This window comes from Excalfactoria chinensis, chromosome 1, assembly GCF_039878825.1.
Source record: "Excalfactoria chinensis isolate bCotChi1 chromosome 1, bCotChi1.hap2, whole genome shotgun sequence".
NCBI classification, from domain to species: Eukaryota; Metazoa; Chordata; class Aves; order Galliformes; family Phasianidae; genus Excalfactoria; species Excalfactoria chinensis.
In genome coordinates this window covers 51064383-51074320 of record NC_092825.1, presented here as the reverse complement: position 1 = coordinate 51074320, position 9938 = coordinate 51064383, and the positions used below count along the sequence as shown (strand labels likewise).

At 41.9% G+C, this 9938-nt stretch overlaps 1 protein-coding gene across 1 annotated transcript in view; it reads left to right on the top strand.

The window, feature by feature from the left end:
• Positions 1 to 1284: 1284 nt before the first annotated feature.
• The window catches only part of POLR3B (RNA polymerase III subunit B), a 60396-nt gene continuing 51742 nt past the window's right edge, over positions 1285 to 9938 (top strand). Inside the window, exons 1-9 of the mRNA XM_072331900.1 lie at positions 1285 to 1404; positions 1731 to 1763; positions 2359 to 2415; positions 2494 to 2558; positions 3049 to 3124; positions 5155 to 5255; positions 6418 to 6509; positions 7817 to 7934; positions 8932 to 9040. Of these exons, the coding sequence (XP_072188001.1) occupies positions 1333 to 1404; positions 1731 to 1763; positions 2359 to 2415; positions 2494 to 2558; positions 3049 to 3124; positions 5155 to 5255; positions 6418 to 6509; positions 7817 to 7934; positions 8932 to 9040 (723 nt within the window). The 5' untranslated portion in view covers positions 1285 to 1332. The remainder of the gene's footprint in view (positions 1405 to 1730; positions 1764 to 2358; positions 2416 to 2493; positions 2559 to 3048; positions 3125 to 5154; positions 5256 to 6417; positions 6510 to 7816; positions 7935 to 8931; positions 9041 to 9938) is intronic.

Below are 9938 nucleotides of genomic sequence, written 5' to 3'. Positions count from 1 at the left end.
TGGAGCTGTGAAGGAGGGAGGCTCAGGGGAGACCTCATTGCTCTCTGCAGTGACCTGGAAGGAAGTTGTAGGGGGAGGTGGGGGCTGGCCTCTTCTCCCTGGTAACGGTGATAGAATGAGAGGGAATGGCCTTCAGTTATACTGGGGGAGGTTCAGGTTAGATATTAGAACAAATTTCTTCTCAGGAAGAACGGTGCTGCAGTGGCACAGGCTGCACAGGGAGGTGGTGCAGTCACTGTCCCTGGAGGTGTTCCAGAGCCGTGTGAATGTGGCACTGAGGGACGTGGTCAGTCAGCATGGTCGTGAGGGGCTGCTTTTCATAAAGGATGAATGATAGCAGGCCTCTGTCCCTTGCTGCAGTGCATACTGAGGAACGGAGAGGCTCAGCAGAATGGGGTTACATCAAGGGCTAAAACAATTGCTTGAAAGCTTGAAATACAGAGCATGGAACGCATGTGGTTAAAGCCAGACTGTAGGAGTATTTCTTCTACATGTGCAGTGTGTGCTGGGATGGGATGGGGGAGGCAGTGACAGGTGCAGTGAAGATTGGGAGCTCTAAAACTTTAAGGGTTTGTGAAAATGAAGCCTTTGGTTATTGACTTAAACTGTTCCTCTCACCTCCTCTGGTAGGGAGTAGCCCCTTGCTCAGCCACAGTGGTTTCCTGCCTCCTCTGCAGCATTCCTTTTCCTGGAGGCAGGAGAGCTCTACCCCCATCAGCATGGGATCTGCGATTTGGCACCTCCTATAGCAGATGAGAGGCTCCTCAACAGCTCCCCCTGGTTTGGGAGGCTATAGCAGACCCCAGCCACCAGATGTCTTTTATTTGTCCAGTCTGCAATTTTAACCCTCAGCTCTCAACCAGGTCACAGGTGATCACCCCCACATGTCACACAGACCCCAGCCCATATGCAGACCTCTCACCTGAGCACATGTAGCCATGGAATTAGAGTCTGCAATATTGCCATTGTATGGAAAGTACTGACCCATCAGTGTGAGGAGAAAGCTGTGTGGGTCATTTTGTGCTTGTGTGTGATCTGTGGGAACCCACCCAGCACCCGGGTTTGCAAAGCTGAAATAAATAAGCAGTGTCTCTCTTGTGCATGTGATCAGTGACTTGTTGCACATCGGGTGGCATCTGAAAAGAACAAGCTGGGGCATTCAAGCGGGGCATGACTTGTTTGGGACATCCGTGCGCTAGGAACAAGCCTTCAGCCGGGCGAGGCCCGGCAGCCTCGGAACGGCCCGTGAGCGGAACGTTCGTGCTCCGTGCGGAGGAGCAGGGGACGCGTTTGATTGCGACTCCGCGTCCCATTCCGCCGGGTCCGGGTGGGATGGAGGAGCTGGCGGCGGAGTTGGGCGCCCTGACGGCGGAGCAGGCGGCGGCCCCTGTGAGCGCGGTGGAGGTGAGGGCAGCGGAGGGGGGAGTGCGGGGGGCACGGGGTGCAGCATGGGGTGCTGTGGCGGTTCTTCTGCGGCAATAGGGAACCCTGAGAGCGCTGCTGGCGCCTGGGTGTTGCCCCGGCTCGGTTCTGCACAGCACGTGGGGCTGCTGAGGTGGTCCCAGTGATCCGTCAGGGGTGTTTCTGCTCGTCTGAGCTGACTTTGGGCAGTGCTTGATTCTTTCCTAAGTGACGCGAAATGTAGCTGCTGTCACAAGCCGTTATCAGCTGTCACGGATGTTCGGTCACCTTTTGGAAACCAACTTTCCCACTGTGTGTTTTGGTTGCAGGAGAAATGGAGGCTCCTACCCGCGTTCCTGAAGGTCAGTGCGATGCACCGCCCCGGGCGGGAGCACCCCGAGCCCTTTGTGCTTCACATTAATGGCGGGGCACTGCGTGTGCTGCAGGGCCGGCAGCTTGTTTAGGCTCCCGTTGCACCCCAAGGCCCTCCCCGTGGTCTTTATATGTTCCCTTCTTTATTGACTTCCTTGACACCTTGTCTGCTCTCACTGGCTCGCATTCTGGCGGCTGCCCCTCTCAGGGTGCGGATCACTGCTTTCTCAAGCAGCACAAATGGTTGGTTGTGCTACAAAAGACCACGGGCTGACAAAATATGTTGACGTGCAGTCACTGTCTTCTGCTTATGTAACTTCAAAATCTGCTGGATGCGATGCATGCGGTGTGCAGTTCCTGACTTACTTCGCTGTCACAGCTCTGGTGTAGACTTGGAACATACAATGTGGAACCAGACAGATTGCTCAGGCAGTTCTAAGATATTTGTCCACTGAAAAAATTGAACAGCGGTTCAAAAGCACTTATAAATGCTTATATTTCAATCTCTATGTGATATAATCTCTATATAATATAAATCGGTGTTGTTAAAGCTGATGCTATTTGCTGCATGCATGTATTTTCCAGGTGAAAGGACTTGTGAAGCAGCACATAGACTCATTCAACTATTTTATCAATGTGGAGGTACGTTTTCTTGGTGGGAAAGGACTAGCTGTTAGGAGTCAGAAAAAAAGAAATGGTTCAGTTCTTCTTTTCTTTCAGATAAAGAAAATCATGAAAGCCAATGAAAAAGTGACAAGTGACGCTGATCCAATGTGGTACTTGAAGTAAGTATAAGGCCGGTTTTCCTATTGAGAATAGCTTGCATACAGTCACATGAGCTTGTTATTGACTGTGAAGTGTTTACAAGCATCAGCCTGGGCATAAATGGAGCAAAGCTCTTGCATACTTTCCTCTCATTTGGACCACATACACGTGGGTGCTTAAAGAATAGTTCTCATAAGTAGACTTAACTCTGTTGTTAACAGTGCTTTGTGCCACTACCTATCTGTAACTTAGCAGCTTCAGGTGATGGAGGGGAATCTCTGTTTCCCTTCTTGCAAAGGTGATGTGGGTCTATTTTTGTGTGTGCAGCTGAAGTTTTAACTAAAACACTGTTCAAATACAGTGGGTTACTTTGGGAAGAATCATTGCTTATTGTTAATCAACCTTCTTTCCCGTGAAAGCAAATTCATTTTCTACTTGTTGTAAAACTCCTTTTCCTTCAAGTTGCCTGTAAGACATTTGGCTTGTTTCTGAGGTTGTTTTGTGTTACAGATACCTCAACATCTATGTGGGTACTCCAGATGTGGAAGAAAGTTTCAATGTGACACGACCTGTATCTCCTCATGAGGTACTGATATTTGTGTCTGTGACAGGTTCTTTGACCTTAGTGATGCCTTGGATAATTGCTGCATCTGATTTTACTTCAGACACATGCATGCCACGTTTTGTGATACAACACATGCTACCACACTTGTAAAAAGAAGCCTCATATTTAAACATGACATAGTAAATCTTCCTTCTGTTACTGCTCTGACATGTGCGTTGTATTCAGTGTTTCATGGCAGCTACATTTTGCGCTGTAGGTCACTTCAGACCCAGTCTTCTTTGGAAATACATCTCTTACAGCTTTTAAGGCTGAGTCAGATAGAGAGCAAACACATAACCTTAGAGCAGTTGGAAGTTGAAAATATTATTACAAACTGCAGCAGAAATTAGTCTTATAGGGTGCATATACAGCTGCTTTCCCTGTAGTAAGGATGTAGGTTAACAAATGGATTGCGTGTGTCCAAAATAGAGTCTCTTGAAGAACAAGTGCTGCTGTGACTGAAATTGCAGAGTCTGCTGGTTTTGGTAGAACGTAAGCTAGCTTCTTTACATATAAGGAAGAAGAAAAGCAGAACTTGGAATATTCACCTCTTTCTCCCATTTATCTGCATGCAGACTGTTGTCAGCCTGATAGATCAGTTGTCACTTTGGATGTTTTCTTTCTTACTGTATATATTTCACACTTGAAATTGGATCTATTTTATTTTATTTTATTTTATTTTATTTTATTTTATTTTATTTTATTTTATTTTATTTTATTTTATTTTATTTTATTTTTTCCCCCATGTAATGTATGTGGTACACTTCAGACTTTCACAGAGATGTTCTGTGGTTGGGAGAGATGCTGTAAAAAAGCCCTCTGCTGGTTGTTGCCTTTTGTGCATAGCCGCACTGCTGTCCTCTAGAACATGGCTCATCTCTTTTTTAGCTCAATGGAAGTGTTTTAAGTCAAGCCAATAACTCAGCCATCAGCAGTACAATTAAATGTAATACAGTCCAGCCTGTGGTTCTGATGGTTTTGTAGCTAACATTAAATCAGTACATTTGAGCGTGCACAAAATAAGATGAGAAAGATTCTCTATATGTGAATGAAATTGCACATGAGAAATTGTGGCTAACAACTCAGGCCTAAGAATGCATTAATCAAAATTCTTGTGTTGTAAAGTAAGGTGATTGTACAAGCACAAGAAGGCAAAATAAATGCTTCAGGGAGCATATTCACCTTGAATTTGGAATGACCAACTCTTGTATCTCAAGTATCCTCACTGATGCTTATTGCTAGACATTGTTTCTTTTTCCTTTCAATGGGTTGTAGTGTGTTTTGTGTGGACAAAGCACACACAAGGAATGCTGAAGCCTTGTTTTCCTCAGGTAATACTGATGAAGTGATCTAACTCTTCTCCTCACACAGTTCTTATGTGGGTTTTGTCAACTGTTTGTACTGATGAATTTGAAGTGATTAGGAATGAATATGTTCTCAATTACCTTTAAATCCAACAAAGTTGCCAGGAGCACAGTGGGATCCCATTTCCTACAAGTCACAGTTTTATATTTGCTTGTACACATCAGTATTTTATTACTAGAGAAATTGCTTACTTTTTTCATGTGGAGAGAAGCAGTATCCAGTTTGCAGTGATTCTTGAGGCATGTTTTTCCCTACAGATGCATCCTTAATGCAAAGTACTATCTTAATTCCGTTTTACTAAAGCACTAATCAGTACACAGAAAAGCTGTATGGAACCATAAGTTCAGCCATCTGGATCCTGATAAATATGCAGTTCTGGAGATCAGAGGTATAAAATGTGCAATGAGGTCACAAATATCCTTCTGTCAGTTGCTCTGTTGTGTTCTTCCGATGTGATAGACCTTATCTTGCATGAAGATGCAGAATACCTTAAGGGTTAGCAACAGTCATAGAGCAAGTCTGAGGAGAGCAGACCAGAAGGATCAGCGTAGCAGTGATTGAGTCTTGAGCAAGAGAGAGACAGAGAGAACATGGGGTGTGTTGAGACAGTGTTCAGCCACCTGACCATAGGACTGTTCTGTTTTTAGTGCCGCCTGAGAGACATGACTTACTCCGCCCCAATTACAGTGGACATTGAATATACCCGAGGTAGCCAGAGGATCATCCGCAACGCATTACCCATTGGCAGGTAAGATATCAAACTTCTGGTACTTGTTTTTGTTTGCTGCTGTGTTGGGAAAAGTTTGCACTGCAAAATAAATGCAGGCTAACCTTGCTTCCTTCTTAAGAGACAACACACAGATCTTGATGAGTAGCTGTACACAACGTGGTCGATAGGTTCCATTACAAAATCTTATTTTGCAAAAGCTTTTGGCAATTTGTTTCCTTCTGAAGAAGGTTATTTATTAGAATTGGTATAAAGATGAATGTTGTCTGTGTTTGTATTGATATAAAACTAGAGGAAACTATACAAAAGAATAGCAGAGCTGCAAATGACATTTATTGCAAAAAATAATATAATTGGAAATAATAATTGGAAATAATTGTGTTTACTTGGTAGCCAAATGTGTTTTGTTTAGTCTACATAAAAAATGTAGAGATGTCTGTGGGAGAAGAGGGTGAAATGAATAAAGCAAGCTCTGGTTCTCCCAGATGAGAACTTATTTATTACTAGAGTCAAGGCAAGGCTTTGGAGAAATGATGACTGTCATTTACTGGTGATATTTTCCTATCAACTATCAAATGACTTGAGGGTATTAATATTGTGAAGAACATTTGGTTTCATAAAGAAATAATAACGTGTGTGAGAAAGACAAGCTCTTAACCATACATAAAAAAGCAGAATAGCTGGCAGTTATAGCACGGCTCCACTTAAAGGCAATGAAGATGTCTTGTCTTTTGTAGACGAGATTTGTAAAGAGCAACCCAATGTCACTGGGTTACTGACATTGTTTAATATGTGACTGTACCAAAGCTGGAATGTTGGCAGGAAATAGAAGGTAGGTGCTTCAGAAGCTACAATTCCTGTAGTAAGTATCCATCCCATTTGCCAGTAGAACATGATACACAATAATGCAGTTAGAACCCTGTGCTTCTGTAGCTGTTTTAATTCTGTTTATTAATCCAAGTCGTTTTTTAAAAGGACATCTAAATTTGAGTTAAATTATGTTGTGGTGTATGCAGTAGGTAAAGGAAACTGCAAACAAGCACGTATTCTCCATTAAAAAAATAAAACTATGTCCTAAGTCTGTGAAATAAGGCTGGATTAAAGAAAAGCTTGTTGTTTGTATTTTGCTTATGTTCTAGGTACCTTAAGCGTGTTCTCTCCTGTAACTGTGATTTTCTTGCAGAATGCCCATCATGCTGCGTAGCTCCAATTGTGTTCTTACTGGAAAAACTCCAGCAGAGTTTGCGAAACTTAATGAATGTCCTTTAGACCCAGGTACATTTCCATTCACGTTCTTTTTGAGCAGATGAATACCCCGTTGGTATGATTCTTACCACAGTGAAATCATTATGGGAACTTGTCAAATGTAAACCTGTAACTAAGAGAAATGGTCAGGCTTTTGAGAATAGCAGCAGGGGATGTTTGTGTTTGCAGATGGAGATTTCAGCCACAAAAGTGATTCTCTGAAACCTTGAAGAAGTTGAGATGTGCATATAACATTGTACAGATTTATATCATATGGGAATAGCGATGGAGATATTATGGCATTGAAATGGACCCGGGAAGAGGGGAATAAAATAGTATTCTCCAGTGTAGGAATCCTCATTTACTGTGTTCTGTGAAGTAAGAATAAGGTATTATATGATAACTTTTAATATGGAAAGGGGAGGTGAAGGGTTCTAACAAGTGGCACACGGTGTTAGAACCGCCGCTTGCAACACCAGAGGGCCCGGGTTCTAATCCCCCCTGTGGCGCAAGTGGTAGAACTTCCGCTTTGCTACACTAGAGGGCTCGAATCCCGGGAGTTGGACACGATGATCTCTAAGGTCCCTTCCAACTCGCACAATACTATGATACTATGAAGTAAGGTCTTGACTTCCGATATACTGCTTTTGAAGCACATAGCGAACTGTGCTTGCTTATGATGGGAAAACACAGTGATGAACTGTTCTGTGCTGGAGGATCATTTATTGACAACTACAATTTAAGAGAGGAATCAAGCATCGCTTATGTGCATATTCCTTAGGTTGCCTTAGCTGCAACACTAAAATACATTTTTAAAAGTAATACAAAAGAAATTTCTTCCTGGAGTGCTGGAGAGTGCAAGTGAGTAAATTATGGAAGACCTACAGTTTGAATTTGATAATGAGTATCTGAAATGGCCAGTTCGCTTTTGATGTCTTTGTGATATAATCTTCTGGCAGGCAATACTGTAAAATCAATAATTCTGTAACATCCTTAAATGAGTATGGTTACTTTAGAGGTTTGAGGGTTGTTTGTTTTTCACCTTTACACTGTTAAGCTTGACTGAGAGTTCTGTCAGGCCACTTTCATTCCCTCCAACCACTTCCCAAACACATTCTTAGGCTAGATTTGAACCTAGCAAAAGTTCAGTTTGTCTGATGGAACCTTTTCCTAGAAATCATAGCTGTTAGTCAGTTCATTCTTTACTTCTTTAAGAGAAAAGTTTTGTCCTTTACTTACTCACTGTTTACTAATAATTTACATTCAAAGGCATATTGAAAGAAGTGAATAAGGTGCAGGGATACTGATACGCAAAATCTTTCTTTTCTTTTGAATAGGTGGCTATTTCATTGTTAAAGGTGTAGAGAAAGTCATCCTTATCCAAGAGCAGTTATCCAAAAACAGAATAATTGTGGAAGCTGATAGAAAAGGCACAGTGGGTGCTTCTGTTACCAGGTATGGTAGATACCTGCAATTACGTGAAGAAGATAAAAATGATCATTTAAACATTAGTTGTCATAGTTGAAGTAGCTGTGTAGTTTTCTTTCTAAAATAGCTTAATGGAGAAAAAATGTATTTGTTCAGTGCTCCTGTCTTGCTGCTGTCATTTTGTATGGTTAGATGTCAATCCTAAAATCTACTAGGATAGCAGTCCTATGAAAATGAGTAGGAGTTGCTCATATGCTTCAGTATTCATCCCAGAGTAGGAAAAGCGGATTCCAATTTTTAATGTCACAAGATGAACCTTATAACTGATGATGTATGACCTCATTTCATAGCAAGTAACACGAAGTCACTGCATTGGAAATAAGGTATAACATTTTGTCTGACTGTCTCAATCAAATTGTTGTTGAAACTTTTGAAGGCAATTGAGAAGGAAACAAAATGTTTTTATGCTTCAGAAATTACTGAAAATTGAAAAGTAGTTGAAATCCAGCCTTTCCTCCTCTGCTGAGTTTTATTTGTCTTTTTTTGCCCCTTGGTTTAGTTTTTAAGCTGCCTGCTGGTATAGTATGGTGCTTGTCACTGTTTGATGTTAGGACTATTTTACCTTTTCCCAGAGGCTTCCCACATCTCTCCTAAATGAGGCTAGAAGTACAACTGGAAGTCTGTTATCTCGTTACTGTTGATGCCACAGTATGTGTGCACAGACTGACCTTGCTGGTTACATCTGAGCCATTGATAAAACACCATACACAGATGCTCTTGAAAAGTGTGGGCTTCTGCATGCATAAGCTGAATACTGGAATTCCACATGACAGATGATTATAGCTTGCCATCTTGGAGCTATAGGATGGGATCTAGCAATTGTCATGTAATTTTTCAAGGAGAAAAATATGATATTAATTCAGCTGAACGATTTCTCAAGCTTGCTAAGTTTTATGCAGGAGATTCTTGGAGTGTCAGTGCAAACTTTACATTCCACATAATATGTTTGGTTTTTTAACTTCAGTTCCACTCATGAGAAGAAGAGCAGAACAAACTTGGTTGTGAAACAAGGAAGATTTTACCTGAGGCATAACACATTGTCAGAAGATATTCCTATTGCTATCATCTTTAAGGTAACACAACTCTTGGTTTGAAAAAATACATATCCAAGCTATAATCAAAACCAAAGATCGACTGCAGCTCTCAAAAGTTAATATGTATGGAAGGATATGGCATGGCTGAGAAAAAGAAAGAAAGCTTTTTTTTCTCCTGGGATATCATCTTTGTTGTCCAGTGCAAGAAGAAAAGCACCGCTGTTTTCAGTAAGGAGAACATTGCTGTGCCAAGACAAACACTTGCTACCCCTTCTTGCTTTGTAAAGTCTTTCTGACTGCAGTCATGTTGCTGCAGAAAGTTGTAAAGGCTTTCTTTTTTTTGTTGTTTTCTAATGAACTGTTGCAAACTTATGTTAAGGGTTTCCAATTCTGGTTTTGTTCTCCCCAGAACCTATGAACTGCTGAGGTACTCAAAATGTTTTGATATTAGATGCAGTGACATGACATAGCCATGAACTGGGAATATGTAACTTCCAGTCATAACCATAAAGACAACTGGTAGCTTTTGGGGAGGCCCTGTGGCTCTTAGAACTAGTCCTAAATCCTTTAAGATGACTAGAGTAGCTTGTATTTTTTGGCAAGAGACTCATGGAGTCTCACAGCCTTCAGAATCTCTAGTTCAGGCGTGCTCTCTTCAGTGCAGTGAATGTAGACAGGTATGATAGTTTTAAAGAGGTCCCTGGTGGGAACAATGAAAAGACTTGATTCAGTGCAAGAACTGGGGTGAATATGGAGTATCTGGCCTGCCAATTGAGCTGGTGACAGTATCATGCTATAGCCCTCATTGCCTGTGAAACCAACAGAACTATCTTATTTTGCCCACTGCTTTTCACTTTCATTTTGATTCGCTTAAGGATACCTACTGCTGGAGGGAAACTGAGGGCCATCCCCCTGCATTCACCATCCAGCAGAAGTA